The sequence below is a fragment of the Canis lupus genome, chromosome 1 (assembly GCF_011100685.1).
Source record: "Canis lupus familiaris isolate Mischka breed German Shepherd chromosome 1, alternate assembly UU_Cfam_GSD_1.0, whole genome shotgun sequence".
NCBI classification, from domain to species: domain Eukaryota; kingdom Metazoa; phylum Chordata; class Mammalia; order Carnivora; family Canidae; genus Canis; species Canis lupus.
The window spans coordinates 120,195,560-120,215,030 of NC_049222.1; the positions used below are offsets into that span (position 1 = coordinate 120,195,560).

A 19,471-nucleotide genomic window follows, 5' to 3' on the forward strand; every position below is an offset into this window, starting at 1 on the left:
ATGAATGAGAGACAGAGAGAGAGAGGCAGAGACACAGGCAGGGGGAGAAGCAGGCTCCATGCAGGGAGCCTGACGTGGGACTCGATCCCGGGTCTCCAGGATCACACCCTGGGCAGAAGGCGGTGCTAAACTGCTGAGCCACCAGGGCTGCCCTAAAGATTTTTATTTGTTTGTTTGTTTGTTTATGACACAGAGAGAGAGAGAGGGGGGCAGAGACACAGGCAGAGGGAGAAGCAGGCTCCATGCAGGGAGCCTGACGTGGGTCTCGATCTCGGGACCCCAGGATCATGCCCTGGGCCAAAGGCAGGCACTAAACCGCTGAGCCATCCAGGGATCCCCAAGATTTTATTTTTAAGTAACCTCTACACCCACTGTGGGGCTTGAACTCACAGCCCGAGATCAGGAGTCACGTGCTCCACCCACAGAGCAGCCGGGTGGCCCCCGCGTGTGCTGGCTTGAGCCCGGCCTTTGGTTGTAGTGTGCACAGCCCGTGGGCAGGGTGGGGACCCAGCCCCGTGCACCCTTCGTGTCTGAGCTGTCTGCCCCTGGCCTTGGTCCTGCCTTCTGGATGCGGGTGGTGGGTCCCGGCAGATGTTGGGAGGAGCTGTGCCTCCTCCCTCCAGCTGGCCGTGCAGCCCGCCCCTGGGTCTCGAGTGGGTCAGGCCTGACGGAACAGGTGTGGCGGCCTCCTTGTCTTTTGTGATTCCAGCACTGAGATGCCACCTTGGCACTGCATCAGCCTTAGCTGCCGACTGGCTTCTGTCAGCGCAGTTGTGTCTAGGACTGTGAGGCCACTGCTATGTGTCGGTGCCCTTTCCTGGGGAAGGAGCTCAAATGTGTATCTGCATGGCAGGTGAGGTTTCTGGAAAGTGTTAGGACTAAATATTAGTAAGTCAAATTTTGTTTTCCTGTTGCCTCTTTATATACTGTGATAGAGTTTCACAGAAATTTCCCCCCACGAAATAATTGTACCTAAGGTGACCGTATATATGTTCTTTAAGCATAAAGACTTAAAAGTCTCATAAATAAGGGCCCTTGGGTGGCTCAGTGGTTTAGCACCTGCCTTCAGCTCAGGGCATGATCCTGGGGTCCCAGGATCAAGTCCCGCGTCGGGCTTCCTGCAGGGAGCCTGCTTCTCCCTCTGCCTGGGTCTCTGCCTCTTTCTGTGTGTCTCTCATGAATAAATAAATAAAATCTTAAAAAAGAAAGTCTCGTAGGTAAAGACCAGCTTTTTGAAAATGAGCATTTTTGGGATGACTCTAGTTTAACCTTTGTTGACCAAAAACCGGGAGAATCCTGAAAGAATTGGTCGCTTCTCTGTTCCAGCTTTGCAGGCTTCTGGTCTTTGTCACTTTACTGGGTTTCTAATAAACCCCCAAATGGATCCGAGCTGGTATGCTGTCTCTTGTGGTAGGTCGCTTCTCCTTGAGGATTCAGGCCCCGAGGATCTGCCTCTCGTCATCGCTGCCCTTCGTCTAGTTACCCGGAGTGGAGGAAGGGACCCCCAATTTACCTGAGCAACGATGTCTTTGATGTTTCTCTGACCCTCAGCTGCTTGGCTAGAAATCACTGAATAGAACAAGTTGTTAGAGCTTTCCGTAGCACGTGGCAGCTGGGAGCAAAGCAGCTCTCATGCTAGGGGGTTGGCGCGGGTCCGTGAGCCTAACCCTCTGAGGGCAGCTGTGGGGGCCTGAGAGAGGACCCCAGGAACGGGCCATCCCCTCGGTGCCACCGGGCTCTGAGGCAGAGCCTGAAGGCCCGTAGACAGCCTCATCCCGTACTGTTGTCAGGGCTCGGTGGGTTCTGGCAGCAGCTGGCTGGGGGAGATGCTTCACATCCCACCGAGACTTTCTTGAGGACATTAATTTGTCCTTGGTCAAGCTGCAGGTGCTCCAGTGAGCACCGAAACGTCTCCCTAGGCAATATTTCATAAAGGAAGGATGTGGTTTTAGATTTTTGTATCTAAGTAGACATTACCTGTGATGCAAAGACCTCAATCTATTATTTGAGGTGGACCCCGGCGTATTGTAGGATTTGGGAACAGTGGCCATGCTCGTCTGCTATTTTGGTAGATATGTTCAGAAAGCAAGACTCCTCTCTCCTGCTGGTTGACACTGGGAAATCTAGAACCACCTGTTGGATGGTTTTCCTCTCTGTGCCCAGAGAAAGTGGCAGGGCACCGGGCTGTGCGGGCGTTAGGATAGCGGCTTGAGGCCAGGAGGCGGCCAGGGCAAAATCCAGGCTTCCCTCCGGAGGAGGGTGGTGCGTACGTGCTACATTCCACACGTGTGTGCACATAGGCGTGTGCCCGCACACCCCCGGGCCCCAGGCCCCCTGGCAGCCACCGCTGCCCTTCTCCCAGCCTGATGAGGATCTGCTCTCCGGCTCGGGGAGGGAGGCGCCGCCGATCCCGTTCTGTGCACAAGAAGCGAGGCCTGGTCCCGGGTTCCCCACCGAAGGATCTGCTCTAACATCTTGTGCCACGTTGATGAAACAGGTGATTGGGTGTTTCCTGCAGGAGTCGGAGGGGTTTGGTGACAGACTGTTCCTGAAGCAGAGAATGAGCTTACTGTCTCAGATGACTTCAACTCCCATTGATTGTCTGTTTAAGGTAAGACACCAGGAAGTCCTTGGGGGCGCAGGTCGGCGGGGGGGGTGGGGGGTCACCCAGCCTTCCACATCTCCGGAGTCTCTACTGAATCCGTCAGGGCAGTCTGCTCGGTTAAACACTGACGAAGTTCATTTCGTGCTCACAGCGGGTGGTAGGGATGCTGCGCGTCGATGCTGCCCCTCCCCCCCGGGTGTGCCTCCCATAGCAGGGGGTTCATGGAGCACCCAGGGAGCCTCCCAGGGGCAGTGTGCTCCCAGGACATCTCACTGCCCGAGGGGAGCAGATCCAGGAATCACGGGGGTGAGCCCGGCACTGCAGCTTGTTCGCTGACGGATCTCTTGCTAAGGCAGCCGTTCCCTTTCCCTGCAAACCAGGGCTCTGTTCGGGTGCAGGGAGCAGGAGCGAGGTGTGGTCCAGGGAGGAGTGTGCATCCCACTGGGTTCAGGAGGCACGGTCCTCCCCCACCTCTGTGTTGAGAATATCGTCACGCTGTTGTTTTAAGCTACGGAAGGTCTATAACGTTTCCAAAAATAAGGACAGTACAGATGCACCCCCGGGGCCATCTGCGTGGCCATCTCCGTCCGAGTCCGTCTCCACTCCCACCCACTTTCCCCATCCGCCCAGACTATTTTGAAACACATCCCAGAGAGCAAGTCATGTCATCCATCCGTACATAGATACGGGTTTCTGTAAGGACACTCCAGAAGCTCACGCCGTAAGAAGAGAGAGATTCCTCAACGTCGTTAGTATTTTTTATGTCACTTTATAGCACATCGCGTCAGGTAACCAGAAAGAAGTGGAAAGACTCCTGAGCCAAGATGACCAGGATAAAGATGCCGTCCAAAGGATGTGTCACCCTCTGTGCTTCTGTGACGACTGTGAGAAACTTGTCTCTGGGTAAGAGCGTCCCCGTGCAGACTCCGTGTGCTGGGAGGCGGGAGGTGCGGGCCTGGGCAGAGCTTCTCCCCTCGTTTGTTGTGAGATTTTTTTTTTTGAAGATTTTATTTATTTACTCATGAGAGACACAGAGAAGCAGAGACACAGGCAGAGGGAGAAGCAGGCTCCATGCAGGGAGCCCCCCACGTGGGACTCGATCGCCCTGGGCCGAAGGTGGCACTAAACTGCTGAGCCACCCAGGGGTCCCCGCATTGTGCGATTTTGCATACCAACCTTACCCTCGCCGCACTTAGTGGCACGCCGCTGGGCTGGATGCCAGAGTAGGCGGCTACAGGGCCTGCCATCCCCAGAAAGTAGATTTTAGGGGGAGGAATGTCAGCCTCTCCCAGTAACCTTTGGGGTTTCCTAACCCTTGTTGGCTGTTTCCCTGGGTATCGAAGCCTAGAGGGGTGGGTGGGGGAGGGATGTCACGTGCAGGAGACCCTGCAGGGGCTGGGTGATCTCTGGACCCGCCATCTGTCTGCTAGCCCCAGGACTCTGGCATGTGCGGCCTGGCAGGGAGAGGCTTATCCTTGCCATTCCTAGGGTGTGTTTCTGGGGGCGGGGGGGTTGGGTTCCATATCTTCTATTTCTCCTCTTTTTTTTAAGAAAGCGAGAAAGCGCAGTAAGGGCAGGGAGGGGCAGAGGGAGAATCTGAAGCAGGCTCCATGCCCAGCGCTGAGCCCTACGCAGGGCTCGATCTCATGACCTGAGCCAAAATCCAGAGTCGGGCGCCCAACCATCTGAACACCCAGGCACCCCTCTTCTCCCTCTTTTAGGAGGCTGAACGATCCCTCCATTGTCACTCCATTTTCCAGAGATGACAGGGGTCACACACCGCTCCATGTGGCCGCCCTCTGTGGTATGTGGGCTTGGGGTGCCCTGTGGTTGGGCTCCTGACGGGGGGCCCAGCAGAGGCCTGACTGACCGGGGGCGGCGGAGTCGGGGCAGAAGGGCCGTGTCATGGGCCACCCCCAGGGGCTTTGCTGTTCCCATCAGTGAACTGGTGAACCATGGAGTCTTCCGTGGACACCTAAGACTCTTGCGCTGCCTTCTGTGGCTGAGAGCGGGACCAGAGCCGAGCCCCCTCCGGGCCGCCCAGAGTGGCCTCTGTACCTCTCAGGCAGAAAAACCCCTCCGGGCATGCGTCCTGCCAGGGCAATAAGGGCAAAATGACAGGCCGTGCTGAGTAGGGCTTGGGGAGCCCCTGTGCTTCCTGCTGTGTGGTGAGCCCCTCTGTTCCGCAGGGCAGGCATCCCTCATTGACTTCCTGGTTTCCAGAGGCGCGGGGGTAAATGCCACGGACTACCACGGGTCGGCCCCCCTTCACCTCGCCTGCCAGAAGGGCTATCAGAGCGTCACGGTGAGCCCGGCTCCGCTGCAGCCTCGCGCGGGGTGGGGGGGTGCGTGTCTGAGCCCCTGGCACCTTCCGTGGGCCCCCTGGACCCAGACCACTCACTGGCACTTCGGGGATGGAGGGTGGGGCTGCAGGCCTCCTTCTGCAATCTGGGGGGTTTCTGGGGGAAGGAGGAGAGTGAGGATGGGATTGTAAGGGGAGCGCAGGTGCGTAGGGTTGCAGGGAGGATGCACGAGCTCCTCCTGCTGATCCCTCCCCTGTGCCCTCCCACTGTGAGTCCTCCCCCCAGCTATACTCTGAGCCCTCCCCCTGTGCCCTCCCCCCAAACCCTCCCCTTGTGCCCTCCCCACCAAACCCTCCCCCCCGTGCCCGCCCCCAGCCATCCCCCCAGACCTCCCCACAAGCCCTTCCCCCAGCTATCCTCTATACCCTACCCCCGCACCCTCCCCTAGCCATCCCCCGAGCCCTCCCCCAAGCCCTCCCCCTGTGCCCTCCCCACTGAACCCTCCCCCCAAGCCCTCCTCAGCCCTCCCCCCAAGCCCTCCTCTCCTCCTGCACCCTCCTCCCCTGAGCCCTCCCCCGCACCATCACCCCAGCCCTCCCCCGAGCCATCCTCCCTATGCCCTCCCCCACACCCTCCCCCTTGCGCCCTCCCCCTGCACCATCCCCCCCAGCCATCCTCCCTGTGCCCTTTTGAGCCCTCCACCCTGGAGCCCTCCCCGCTGAGCCCTCTTCTGCGCTCTCCCCCTGTGCCCTCCCCCTGCACCCTCCCGGGGGTGCACATCTGCTCACCTGTCCCCTCCTCACCACAGCTGCTGCTGCTGCACTACAAAGCCAGCCCCGAGGTGCAAGACAACAACGGCAACACACCTCTCCACCTGGCCTGCGCCTACGGGCACGAAGATGTAAGTGGTGCTTCCCATCCCCATCCCCGTCCCTGTCCCCATTCCCAGGGTGCCTCATCTTCCCATTTCTCAGTCGTGGAGACACAGGCCTTTCTGACTGGCCTCCCGGCGTGCTTTCTTTTCATGGTGACTGGAACATTTGGTGTGTCATTTCTTTTTAATTAAAAAAACCTTAAATTTATTGTAGATGCTCTCCTGAAATAACAGATACCTAAACTTCGATTGCCCGTTAGCATATCCTGAAATTAAAGTTATTTTCATTCATCCCTGCCGCCATCTGGTTCTTACCTTTGTTCATACTCAGTTTTTAGATTTTACATTTTTGTAGTAACAGCGACAATTGTACCGTTTCCATTTCTGCCCCACGTTGAACTGCGTGTCTGTGTTACTTTGTCGTAAGCGCTCTCTCTGCATCTTCCCTGTGTGATTGATGTGGAAAGATGAGATCGTACCCTACCCACCTTTTTATTTTTTAAGCAGAATACTTATTTTGAAACAATTGTAGGTTCATCTGCAGTTGTAAGGCTTAACAGAAGGAGGCCCCTTGTACCCTTTACTCCGTTTTCCCCACTGATACCTTCTTATAAATGTGTGGCATATTATTGCTCTACTTATCTTCCTGCAACTTACCTTCTTAACACCACATCCTGGAAACCCTGGAGGCCAGGGAGTGTAGCCCCCGCCCGTACTGTAGTCACCACACAGTGATCTGTTGTGTGTTGTGTCCCTAAGACCACCCCTTGGCTCAGCGCTTTGCTGGGACGACCGATAGGACTCAGCGTATGGTCACCCAGCTATGACCGATTGTAGCCGAAGGACACAAAGCACAGACACCAAGTTGAGGAAAGGTGCACGGATGGAGTCTGGAGGAAACCAGGTGCGAGCTTCAAAGCGTCCCCTCCCCAGGGAGCGTACGTCCTTAGTTCATCCAGCAGGGAGTTGTGACAACAGATCCGGAGGCTTGTCCACCAGGAGAGCTCCGGAGGGACTCAGGGCCCAAGATGTTTGTGGGAAGCTGGTCACCTAAATACCCTGTGCCTGGCACATACCCAAATTCCAGAGTCCTAGAAGGAAAGCAGGTGTTCCGCAGAAACCACATTGTCCCACAATTGATTGATCGATGGATTTAATGTTGAACCATTCTTGAAATTTAAATTCAATCATTAGTTTCAGATGAAGAGGTCGGTGGTTCCTCAGTTGCACGTAACACCCAGGGCTCATTACACCACGTGGCTCCCTAACGCTCATCACCCAGTTAGCCCCCCACCCCTCCCCTCCAGCGACCCTCCGTTTGTTCCCTAGAGTTAAGAGTCTTATGGTTTGTCTCCCTTTCTGATTTCGTCTTGTTTTACTTTTTCCTCTTCCCCTGTGCTCCTCTGTTTTGTCTCTTAAATTCCGCATGTGAGTGAGATCACATGGTAATTGTCCTTCTCTGATTGACTTGTTTCACTTAGCATAACACCCTCCAGTTCCATCCACATTGTTGCAAATGGCAAGATTTCATTTTTTTTTGATGGCTGAGTAATACTCCATGGTATATTTATACCACATCTTCGTTATCCCTTCACCTGCCGATGGACATCTGGGCTCTTTGCACAGTTTGGCTGTTGTGGACGTGACTGCTGTGAACACTGGGGTGCAGGTGCCCCTTCGGATCTCTGTAGTTGTCTCTTTGGGGCAGATACCTAGTACTGCAATTCCTGGGTTGTAGGGTGGCTCTGGTTTCAACTTGGTGAGGAGCCTCCATACTGTTTTCCCGTGTGGCTGCGCCAGCGTGCATACCCACCAGCAGTGTAAGATTTAGACACCGTGTCCTCAAGTCCGAGCTCCTGAGGAACATTTCAAGTCGGGGGCCAAGCTTGCAGTGGGCCTTTCAGGGGACAATGGTTTCCCTGCCTGCTGCGGCCACCCCATTCTGCATGCGGGTGCGTCCCAGTTTGTTCAGCCTTTTCTTACTCACTGGCAGTTGGGTTCTTTCAAAAAAGTGATGTGTCCTGCTGAGGTGACCTTGAGGTCTCTCTCTTCCTGCACGTTTGCTTGGTGACTGGACCATGGATGGAAGCAGGGCGTGGACTGCGGCTGTGGGGGTCCACAGACATTGTGCAAGGCCTGGCGTGTGACTTAATGGTGGTATTCCCCATTTTCTTTGCAGTGTGTGAAGGCTCTGGTCTACTATGACGTGCAGTTGTGCAGACTGGATATCGGTAACGAGAAAGGAGACACCCCACTGCACATAGCTGCACGGTGGGGCTACCAAGGCATCATAGAGACGTTACTGCAAAACGGAGCGTCCACCGAGATCCAGAACAGGCTGAAAGAAACACCCCTCAACTGTGCACTAAACTCAAAGGTAGCTTTTTTCATCTCGGAGCATCAATTTGATTCAAAAAAAAAAAAAAATGTCCAGAGATGAGGTCTTGGCCGTGCAAACTGCATTAGTGCCTCAGGACCGAACTTGGCCTGCACCCTCTCTGCTGCGTTTGGGACCTGCTTGTTAATGGATTTTACTTATTTATATGATTTCCAACTTTACTGGCAGTTGTTCTCAGTCATGTTCAAAGAGCTGCTCGCAGCAGAGTTTTCCCCGGCCTCCGAGTGCTGCGGGATTGTGAGCAGACGGATTGTGAGCAGAGGGTGACAGGACAGCGGCTGTGGCTGAGAGACACAGGGACACGGCGTGGGCCGTGGAGGCAGCAGGTGTCTGAGCTCTGCCTTCCTGTTTCTTCCTCCTCGGCTCCTAAACGCCTTATCCAATCCTCTCCTGGCCGGTTCTGAGCATCACTGGGTTCAGTTTCTTCACAGATGACCTGTGAACGAACCAGTCCTTTCCCGTTGGTAGTTCTGGGAAACGCTCGGAGTCTGGCAGCGTGCGGTGAAGGAGCTCAGCCGTGGGCGGGTGGGGAGCGACGGGGCGCTTCGGTGGCCGCCTCGCCGCGGGTCGCCAGGCCTTTCCCTTGGCACAGGCTCTGCTTTCCGCCTCGTGACGTTTGACCGGCTGCTTTCACAGCTTCCGTCTCTCCCACGGGGTTCTTTCAGGGCGTTCGTAGGAGAACAGTTCCTACGAACGTGAGAACATCACCTTCTAGGAGAACAGTTTTTGCTTTTTAACCACTTTATTGAGGTACGGTTGACACACAAAAAGCTGAACTTGTTTAACGTGTACAACTCAGGCTGGAGAGGCAAGTAGACACGTGTGAGACCGGCCCCGTCACCCACGCCACGGACGCGCCCCTCACCTCCCCAGGTCTCCTCCCGCCCTCTTTCTGTGTCCCGAGTGCGGTTGTAGGCCGTGTGTCTCATGAGAACACGACCTGAGATCTGCAGCAGCAGGTTCCGGAGGGTTAAGTCCCTGCTGCTCACCCCAGGGAGGGTGACCCTGGGGGAGCCCCGCCTGGTGGGAACGTGGTTTCTCAGCCTCTCCAAGGGCGCGGTGGGGCTGTGTGACCTCCTGAGGAGAGGGGCAGCAGCCGGGCGTGGGGGACGCTACTTGGGTAACTTCCCTCGTTAGGGATCTCTCACGCCCCCTTCTTGTCCCAGATTCTGTCAATAATGGAAGCCCATCACCTGCCCTTGGAAAGGAGGCGGAAGTCTTCAGAGGTGAGTGGGCAGGGCTGGCCTCGGGGGTCCTCTCTGAGACCGGGCCTGCTCTCTGGCCCTCACGAGGCCCTTCCCTGTCGGGCCCCCGGCCACAGGTCCCCGTGCAGCCCCCTCAGCGCCCCGCGGATTCCATCAGCCAGGCCTCCTCCACCTCCAGCTTCTCCTCCGTGTTGGCGAGCTCCAGGCAGGAGGAGCCCAAGAAGGACTACAGAGAGGTGAGGCGCCCAGGTGGGAGGGCGCTGCGGCCCGGAGGGGACCCCGCCAGTACTTGTCACCCTGCTGCCTGCGTGGTCGGCTCCTGGAGCAGCTCTTGACTTTGGGGATACTGGGTGTGCGTGTGAGGGAGTGGCGGAGGGAGAGAGGACGGCGTCTTCCAGGACAAGTCTAAGTAAGGTCACCCGTAGGCCCACAGATTTAAGATCATATATAAACTACAGTATCTTCCCGCACGTCCTGCCCCGTAAGCATCCCCGTCCACCTGACGGGTCATTCCTGATTTCGTACCGACACGTCGTATCCTGTAACGTGATTTGCAGCCTGTTAGGGTTTTTTCCCTCCATTTAACTCATCTGAGAGCTTGTCCAGCGTCAGCGCACAGAGCAGACCCTCCCACGGACGTGCCACGACTCCTCTGTGTGCTTCCCTGTGGGCGGGGAGTATCCGCGGAGGCCAGTGACCTGCTCTGGGAGGGCCCCATAAGCTTAGCCTGATGCAAAAGCACAGCAAAGTAGGCCGAGAGACACGTTCCAAAGTCTGGGAGAGCCCTGGCGTCGTTCCTGGCAGGAATGTGCCCCGTGGTGCGCCCTCCGCTGTGGGATGACGGGGGCTGAGCATGTGGTTCCACAGGGCGGCTGGCCCCTAGCAGGCACTTGTACTTTGTTCGCAGTGGCCAGGTCACCAGCTGCTGGTTTCATGGACCTCGGGTGGTACCGGGTTCGGTGCACGCTAGGGCTCTCCTGGACGGCCTCCACGGCCTGGCCGGGCGATCCCAGGGGTGGCTGGAGAGACGCCGAGGGGAGCTTCTGGGTGGTCGGATGCTGTTATTTCTATTATTGCTCTATTATTGAAGTCGTTTCTTAACGTTCTCTTTCCTTTAAGGTAGAAAAACTTTTAAGAGCGGTTGCTGACGGGGATCTAGAAATGGTGAGTTTTTGGAAGCGCGTCTAAAAACGCTTCCTCTTGGTTGAAAAGAGCTGAGCCTGTGTTTCTTGTCTCCAGCTCAGTCAGGAGCTGTGTTCTGTTCACCTCGCGCGGGAGGGCGGCATGTAGCGACTACGTGGCAGTCACGTAGGGGCAGGCGGACATGAACAGCTACGCAGGGAGCCTTTCCCACGTTCCTGTCCAGGAGGGGGTGTGGTGTTGGCCAGCCCTGCCGAGTGCGGGCCACAGAGTGTGCGCTCAGCCCAGGTGCTGGCTGCGAGCACGATGCACAGGCAGGGCCAGTGGGGAGGAGGGTGGCGGGCTGGGATGGGGGCCGGGGCCGGGGTCGGGGTCAGGGGTGGCCACTGGCTGTGAGCACGATGCACAAGCAGTGCCAGAGGGGAGGAGGGTGGTGGGCTGGGGTTGGGGTCGGGGCCGGGATTGGGGTCAGGGTCGGGGTAGGGATCGGGGGTGGCCACTGGCTGCGAGCGTGATGCACAGGCAGGCCTGGTGTGGAGGAGGGTGATGGGTTGGGGTTGGGGTCAGGGGTGGCCACTGGCTGTGAGCGTGATGCACAGGCAGGGCTGGTGGGGAGGAGGGTGGCGGGTTGGGCTTGGAGCCGGGGTCAGGGCCGGGGTTGGGGTCAGGGTCGGGGTCGGGACCGGGGTCGGGGTCAGGGTCGGGGGTGGCCACTGGCTGTGAGCGCGATGCGCAGGCAGGGCTGGTGGGGAGGAGGGTGATGGGTTGGGGTCGGGGTCAGGGGTGGCCACTGGCTGTGAGCGTGATGCACAGGCAGGGCTGGTGGGGAGGAGGGTGGCGGGTTGGGGTTGGAGTCAGGGTCAGGGCCGGGGTTGGGGTCGGGGTCGGGGTTGGGACCGGGGTCGGGGTCAGGGTCGGGGGTGGCCACTGGCTGTGAGCGCGATGCGCAGGCAGGGCTGGTGGGGAGGAGGGTGGTGGGCCGGGGTTGGGGTCAGGGTCAGGGGTGGTCACTGGCTGTGAGCACGATGCACAGGCAGGGCTGGAGGGGAGGAAGGTGGTGGGTCGGGGTTGGGGTCAGGGCTGGGGTTGGGGTTGGGGTCAGGGTGGGGGTGGCCGCTGGCTGCGAGCATGATGCACAGGCAGGGCCGGTGGAGAGGAGGGTGGCAGGCTGGGGCTAGGGTCGGGGGGCTGGGGTCGGGGCTGGGGCCGGGGGTGGCCAGAGTCCAGAGGCGCTGGTGTGGCCCGGTGGACGTTGCTGTGGTGTCTGGGCAGGAGGCCGAAGTCTGAGGCTTGGGACTCCGAGGAGTCACGGTCGGGGGTCCTGACGAGGTGGCTGCTCTGGGTTGGCGAGGGGAGGTGACCGTCCCAGCCCCCGCTGCAGGTGACAGGGATGATCCGAGGAGGGCACTGGAGAGTGGAGACGGCTTTTGTGGATTCCCTGGGCCGCTGCCCCCGCCTGCCCTCGGCTTCCTGAAAGGCTCTCGCTCCGTCTCCAGCCTGGGAGGAGGAGGAAATTGGGTGCCTGTGGGGCGAGGGGCTCGCAGTCAGTCCTCTGACGAGAGCTTGGCAGTGCCCTGTGGTTCAGGGATGCCTGTTCCTGATGGTCCAGCATGAGGGGGTGCGTAGAAGTTACTGGGGTCCTTGTACAACCAGCTCGGGGCGCTCACGATCTGACCGTGGTCACTGACGTGCCAGCTTTTATCCAGAGGCCACGGTCAGGGCAGCGGCTGACGCATGGTCCCTCCGGGGGTGGGACGTGGGGTCCGCATCTGTACCTGTCCTCTCATGAGACTGGCCCTCGGGGACCCTGGCGGCCTTTGGGGGCAGCAGAGTGCGAATTCTTCAGGCCCTGACGTCAGAATGAGCACGCAGAGTGTGACGGGGCTGCTCCCTGAGTGCCGCTGGCTGAGCCACGGTGGGGCCTGTGCGGGGCAGGGACTGGGACTGTCCCCGTGTCCTGACACACCCGCTCCTCTTCCTTCTGTGCCTGGGTGAGGGCTGAGGCAGCGGCAGACTGCCCAGCGCCCCGGGGTCACCACCCAAACCGATCCCCGCCCCGGGCACCTGCCCCTCTGCTCCCCCCAGTTCTTGGTCCCCGGCCCTGTCCGTTCCAGCCTGAGGGGTGTCTGCTGTCAGGGTGCGGAAGGGACCTGGAGGAGAGGGGGTCGGGGCGACGGGGGCTCCATGGAAGCCCTGCCCCTCCCTGCACGCACACGCTGGCCGTCTCCGTGCTCTCCAGCAGGCCTGGAAACGTGTTAATACTGTTTCCCATGGTCAAATTTGATGTCCCAGAGACTAGTTTTCACTGGAACATACATGGGACCTTTTGGCAGTCCCCTGTCCCTCCCGGGTGGCGTCGACTAATCCCCCGTCCCTCCCGGGTGGCGTCGAATAGTCCCCCGTCCCTCCTGGGTGGCATCAGGCACTCCCTCGTGCTCTCCTGGGTGGCGTCGAACAGTCCCCCGTCCCTCCCGGGTGGCATCAGGCAGCCTGCAGGGCGGTTCTGGCACCACTGCCCGGTCGTGTGGCCGCAGCCACCTTGTTGAGCCCCCGAGCACGGCCTTGCCCGGGCTGTTGAAGGTGTGCAGCCAGGTGATACGGCCGAGGTGGCCGCTGCTTGCCCCAGGACGAGGGTGAGCACAGCACCGCTCTGAAGAACGGAGTGTCCAGCCCAGGCTCTAGAAGGGTCGCTGAGGTCTGTGCGTCACCCGGAGGAGGGCTGAGCGGGGGTCGGGAAGCCAGGTCCTGGCCTGGGAGCAGGTGCGTGTGGGGCACCTGCTGCAGCTCGTACAGGATGAAGGAGTTTTATGTTCCCCTTTCTCCTTCCTGCGTGACCCCAGGTGCGTTACCTTTTGGAGTGGACCGAGGAGGACCTGGATGAATTGGAGGACGCCGCCGCTGTGGGTGATGTCGACTTCTGTCACCCCCTGTGCCAGTGTCCGAGATGCGCTCCGGCTCAGAAGGTTTGGTCGGCTCCTGTCGGCGCGGCCAGGGGCGGGGCGGGAGGCAGAGGGCTCTCCCCCCAGGAAGGCCGCCTGCTTCTCAGCCAGCGCGTTACTGAGCGGCTGCCTGTTGCTGTCCCCCCGAGAGGAGGGGACGGGGAGTTGTTCAGCTCAGGAGAGAAGCTGGGACTAGAGCGGCTCTGGGTGCCACCCGCACCCGTGCTCCATCTGCGTTGCAGCCGCTCCCTGGGCCCGTGGGTCACAGGCGAGCGTTTGTGCCTGAGGGTGTTTGTCCACACGCCTGCCAGGCCTCTGCGGAAGCTGCTGCGGGATCCACTGGCCACTGTCTTTGCTCACGTTGCTACGCCTTCTGCGGGGGGACCCTCCCCCCAAACGCAGAGAGTCCCACTCCCTCTACTCAGGCTACCCCGGTGGTAAGGGGTCATCAGGCCACAGGACGGTATCCCAGTCGGGATACTGACACAGAAACAATCCATACGTCTTATCCACATTTCTTTGGTTTTCCTTGTGCCCACATGTGTCTGCACAGGTGCTTACTTTTATCACAGGCATAGCTTGGTGCACCCACCGCTGCGCTGGAGGTACCGACCAGCTCCCTCACCACGGCAAGAACCACTCGTGCTGCCCTTCCCCCATGCACCTGTCTCCCTGCCACCCCCCAACCTGCGTTGGTTCTTCTTCTTTTTTTTTTTTAATAAATTTATCACCCAGTGCTCATCCCGTCAAGTGCCCCCCTCAGTGCCCGTCACCCAGTCACCCCCACCCCCCACCCTCCTCCCCTTCCACCACCCCTAGTTCGTTTCCCAGAGTTAGGAGTCTTCATGTTCTGTCTCCCTTTCTGATATTTCCCACACATTTCTTCTCCTTTCCCTTCTATTCCCTTTCACTATTATTTATATTCTCAAATGAATGAGAACATATAATGTTTGTCCTTCTCTGATTGACTTATTTCACTCAGCATAATACCCTCCAGTTCCATCCACGTCGAAGCAAATGGTGGGTATTTGTCATTTCTAATGGCTGAGGAATATTACATTGTATACATAGACCACAGCTTCTTTATCCACTCATCTTTCGATGGACACGGAGGCTCCTTCCACAGTTTGGCTATTGTGGACATTGCTGCTATAAACATCGGGGTGCAGGTGTCCCGGCATTTCATTGCATCTGTATCTTTGGGGTAAATCCCCAACAGTGCAATTGCTGGGTCATAGGGCAGGTCTATTTTTAACCCTTTGAGGAACCTCCACACAGTTTTCCAGAGTGGCTGCACCAGGTCACATTCCCACCAACAGTGTAAGAGGGTTCCCTTTTCTCCACATCCTCTCCAACATTTGTGGTTTTCTGCCTTGTGAATTTTCCCCATTCTCACTGGGGTGAGGTGGTATCTCTTTGTGGTTTTGATTTGTATTTCCCTGACGGCAAGTGATATGGAGCATTTTCTCATGTGCGTGTTGGCCATGTCTATGTCTTCCTCTGTGAGATTTCTATTCATGTCTTTTGCCCATTTCATGATTGGATTCTTCGTTTCTTTGGTGTTGAGTTTAATAAATTCTTCATAGATCTTGGAAACTAGCCCTTTATCTGATACGTCACTTGCAGATATTTTCTCCCATTCTGTAGGTTGTCTTTTACCTAGATAACCGTCAAATCACCTTGCATTGGTTCTTGTGCGAGCTGTGAGATTAGGTTGGGGTTCATTTTGTTTGCCAGTGGATGTCTCCCTATTGCACACCACCTGTTGAAAGGACCATCCTTCCTGCATTGTTTTGCTCTTCCTATTCATTTGCTAGTGTATGGTGTGGGTCCCCCTCCAGGTTCTGCCTCTGTCCCACACACGGATCTATGTGTCTGTCCTTCCACCAGTCCCACACTGTCTTGATTACTGTAGCTATATGAAGCCTTTGGATGGGGCAGAGTGATTCTTCCTAACTTGCTCTTCTTTGCCAGAATTTTAGTTATTTTACGGCCTGTGCCTTTCCTTGTACATTTTTTAAAAGACAGATTGATTGATTGATTCATTCATTCATTCATGAGAGACACAGAGGCAGAGACACAGGCAGAGGGAGAAGCAGGCTCCCTGCAGGGAGCCCTGATGACGGGACTCGATCCCAGGACTCCAGGATCATACCCTGAGCTGAAGGCAGACGCTCAACTGCTGAGCCACACAGGCGTCTCTCCATATACATTTTAGAATAAGTTTGTTTATGTCTACCGAAAATCTTGTTAAGATTTCGGTCAGAATTGCATTAAAATCATAGATCAAACTGGGGGAGAAGTGACATCTTTACTGAGTCGAGCCTTCATGAACATGGTATATCTCTCAAATATTTAGTCTGTCTTTTAATGTCTTCGTCATTTTGTGATTTTTAGCATACAGATCCTGTCCATGTTTTCATAAGTGTATACTTATTTCATTTTCTTTCGAGAAATAGTAGATGGCAGCGTGCAGTGTAGTATGCCCTTGTGTGCTAACTACTCGATGTGTGTGTCCCACACTGAGAAAATTAATTTGTCTGCAAAACAGGTATAGTGGTGTCATCATTCATTTTACAAGATAATATACTGCCTTATCGTGACAAGCTTCACTGTGGGTTATTCTAACCCAGTAATGTTGAAGTGAGTAAAACGTTCATTCACATGCAGCTTTTCAGCTCACTCCAGGGTCATGTGTACACTGGGGATGTGCAGCTTTTGTTCTGTCCTCATGCTGCAGGGTGGGCTCAGCCCAAAGAATGGTTTTTCCTACGCAGACTGCTATGTAGGGATTAGAAAGGCAGGTGATGTTTCAAAGGATACGATGTGAAGTGATCGGACTTGGGGCCCCAGCAGTGACTGTTGTTTGGCCAGAGGCAGTTAGTGTGTCTGTCACTGTTCTCATCATTGTCCTCGGCTTTTCCCCCGCCTCATGGTTCACTCATTGTAACAAGAAACTGGATTACATGTTAAAATAACTGCTGGATTTATTGGATACAATCTTAGTTCTCTGCTTTTTTATTTTTTTTTTAAAGATTTTATCTATTTATCCGTGAGAGACACAGAGAGAGAGGCAGAGACCCAGGCAGAGGGAGAAGCAGGCTCCATGCAGGGAGCCCTATGTGGGACGATCCCAGGACTACAGGATCACACCCTGGGCCAAAGGCAGGCGCTAAACCACTGAGCCACCCAGGCTGCCCTCTCTGCTTTTTTTTAAAACCTCTTTTTCTGGTTTTGAAATTTCTCAAAAAGACATAAAAAAAACATTTATGTGGAAATTGCTTCACATCTGTGATTTAGCTAACCACCCCCTGGCCTCACCTTCTTCTAGCTCACTGGTGTGTTTAGAGTGTTTATTTTGTTTTGTTTTTAAAGAATTTATTTATTCACAAGAGAGACCAAGAGAAAGAGACACACAGAGAGAGACAGAGAGGCAGATGCAGAGAGAGAGGCAGACTCCCTGCTGAGGGACTTGATCCCAGGATCCTGGGATCATACCCTAAGCCAAAGGCAGACGCTTAACTGAGCCACCCAGGCACCTCTAGGGTGTTTGTTTTAAAAACCCTTGTTGAGGGACGCCTAGGGGCTCAGTGGTTGAGCATCTGCCTTCGGCTCAGGTCATGACCCGGGGTTCTGGGATCAAGTCCTGCATCGGGCTCCCCGCATGGAGCCTGCTTCTCCCTCTGCCTGTGTCTCTGCCTCTCTCTCTCTCTCTCTCATTAATAAATCAATAAAATATTTGAAACAAACCCTTACGTAGAATTTGCACCCAGTAAAGTGTACCCGTGTGCAGTGTACAATGTGATGAGTTTCTGCAGATGTGTAAAGCCATGAAGCCGTCACCACAGCCCCGATCCAGAACACTCCATCACTTCTGAGGGTTTTCTTGGGCTGCTTTGAAGTTTTGCTCCCCTCGTCCCTCCCCGTCCCAGGCAACCCCTGGTCTGCTCTCTGTCATTGCAGACTTGCTGACATCTTCCAGAACTTCATGTGAATGGAAACTAGACAGTACATACTCTTTTGAGTCTGGCTTCCTTCCCTCGGCAGAACGTTTTGAGATCCACGCCGGGTCGCCTGCCCTTCCTTCTTATTGCTGTCTTTTGTTCAATACACTATAATTTATCTAATAACCTGTTGATGAACATTTCAGTACTTTCCTGTTTGGGGTTTTGTGAAGAAAGCTAGTGTGAGCATTTGTAAACACATTTTTATATAAATGTATGTTTACTTGGGTAAATACCTCGGGGCGTAATTAAGTGCTGGATTGTGCAGTAAGTGTGTGTGTCACTTGATAAGAAGCTTCCAGTTTTCCAGGGTGATTTTCCATTTTCCATTCCTGCCACCAGTGTGAGAGTTCTAGTTGCTTCACATCCTTGTGACTGTTCAACGTTAGCCATTCCTATCCGTGTGCAGTTTCATTGCATTTCTTTTCTCCCTACTTCTTCATCTCTTTGTTCTTTATTTTGTGGGGTACGATTTACAAGCAGCAAAATTCACCCTTTTAATTAGCATGTTTTTTTCGCCAAGAGAACCTTTTTAATCATCAGAAAGTGAGCTGGATAACCAAAGTTTTCATCCCTGGCCAGGACACCGACATAGTAATTTTATTATCGAAATGTGGGATTCAGTATCACGATTTAATGTTTGTTTTCACTTGTATGGCTAATAAATGTTTCGTTTGTCCTTTTAATTGCTGATTGTTCTTCTGTTGGCATGACTGATTTTAAAACCATTGTGAATCCACAGACTATCTCCCCAATATAAACATGTATCTTTCTTCTTTCCAAATCTTTTGCCTTCTTTTACAAATTCATATCGTCTAATTGAGTTATAAGAATCTCTTGTTGTTATTAAATTCTGGTTGGTACATGCCACACACTCTCTCCTACTCTGTGACTTGCCTTTTCATTTTCTTGATTGTGTCTTTCAAAGAATAACCATATAAAATTTGCATTAAGTCTAGTTTATCAAACTGTTCCTTTATGGCTTTTGCTTTTCTGTGTCTCATCTAAGAAATCTTTACTTATCACAGCATTGCCAAGATTTTCTTGTGTACTCACTCCAAGAACTTTATAGCTGCAGCTGTCAACGTTTAGGTCTGTGATGAATTTTTAATTGTTGTGTGCGGTGAGCTAAGGGTTGATGTGCAGTTTTTCCATATGTGGATATCTTGTTGTTCGGACACCATTTGTTGAGCAGACTTTCTGTTTCCCATTGAATTGCTTTGGCATAAAGAGGGCATCATTCCAGGGGGCTTGCTCTTGGAGGTGCACGTAATCTTTGGTATACCTTACCTTTCTCGAGATGTAGGAATTCACCTGTGGGCAACCCGATTCTGGGTCCCACCGTGACCCTAAATTTTGCACAGGGGCTGCAGGGGACAGATGGCTTTAATTCCTTCAGCCCAGTGTCTTAAATACTAATGACATTTCTGTCTCCATCTTCTGCATTTGCTAGAAGCTGGCAAAGATTCCTGCCAGCGGGCTTGGTGTAAATGTGACCAACCAGGACGGCACCTCCCCGCTGCATGTTGCTGCCCTGCACGGTCGGGCGGACCTCATCCCCCTCCTGTTGAAACACGGTGCCAATGCCGGTGCCAGAAACGTAAACCAAGCTGTCCCGCTCCACCTGGCCTGCCAGAAGGGCCACTTTCAGGTATGGGTTCTGTCTCCTGGGCAGAGGGCTTTGGGTTAGAACTATGCTTGGTGGGAATGCTGCAGAGGCAGAGGGGGTGTTGGCCCAGAGGACAGACACATTTCCTTCCTCCCGGCACTGAGATTCTGTGCTGCACATGGCAGAACTGCTCCATACCGGCACACAGACCTCTGGAGCTTCTGGGGGTGGGCCTTCCCCCTCCCTTCCCCGCCCCCCACCTCACGGCCATTCACTTCTCGGTGGCACAGAGGCCATCATTCTGTTTCTGACCCCAACAGGAGCTGTCTCTGGTGCTTGGGTGTTGGTCATCGAGGGCTCTACCTACAGCCTTGCACCTTTCATCCCAAGCCCT

The 19,471-nt window shown here is 55.1% G+C and overlaps 1 protein-coding gene across 12 annotated transcripts in view; it reads left to right on the forward strand.

Moving 5' to 3' along the window:
- Window positions 1-19,471, forward strand: part of ANKRD27 (ankyrin repeat domain 27) — a 53,701-nt gene that overhangs the window by 27,778 nt on the left and 6,452 nt on the right. For all 12 annotated transcript variants that reach the window (XM_038529491.1, XM_038529492.1, XM_038529496.1 and 9 more), the window contains 11 exons: window positions 2,519-2,611; window positions 3,381-3,508; window positions 4,327-4,409; window positions 4,795-4,910; window positions 5,717-5,809; window positions 7,962-8,159; window positions 9,347-9,406; window positions 9,502-9,621; window positions 10,505-10,549; window positions 13,366-13,488; window positions 18,922-19,119. In XM_038529491.1, coding sequence (XP_038385419.1) covers window positions 2,519-2,611; window positions 3,381-3,508; window positions 4,327-4,409; window positions 4,795-4,910; window positions 5,717-5,809; window positions 7,962-8,159; window positions 9,347-9,406; window positions 9,502-9,621; window positions 10,505-10,549; window positions 13,366-13,488; window positions 18,922-19,119 — 1,257 coding nt within the window. The remainder of the gene's footprint in view (window positions 1-2,518; window positions 2,612-3,380; window positions 3,509-4,326; window positions 4,410-4,794; window positions 4,911-5,716; window positions 5,810-7,961; window positions 8,160-9,346; window positions 9,407-9,501; window positions 9,622-10,504; window positions 10,550-13,365; window positions 13,489-18,921; window positions 19,120-19,471) is intronic.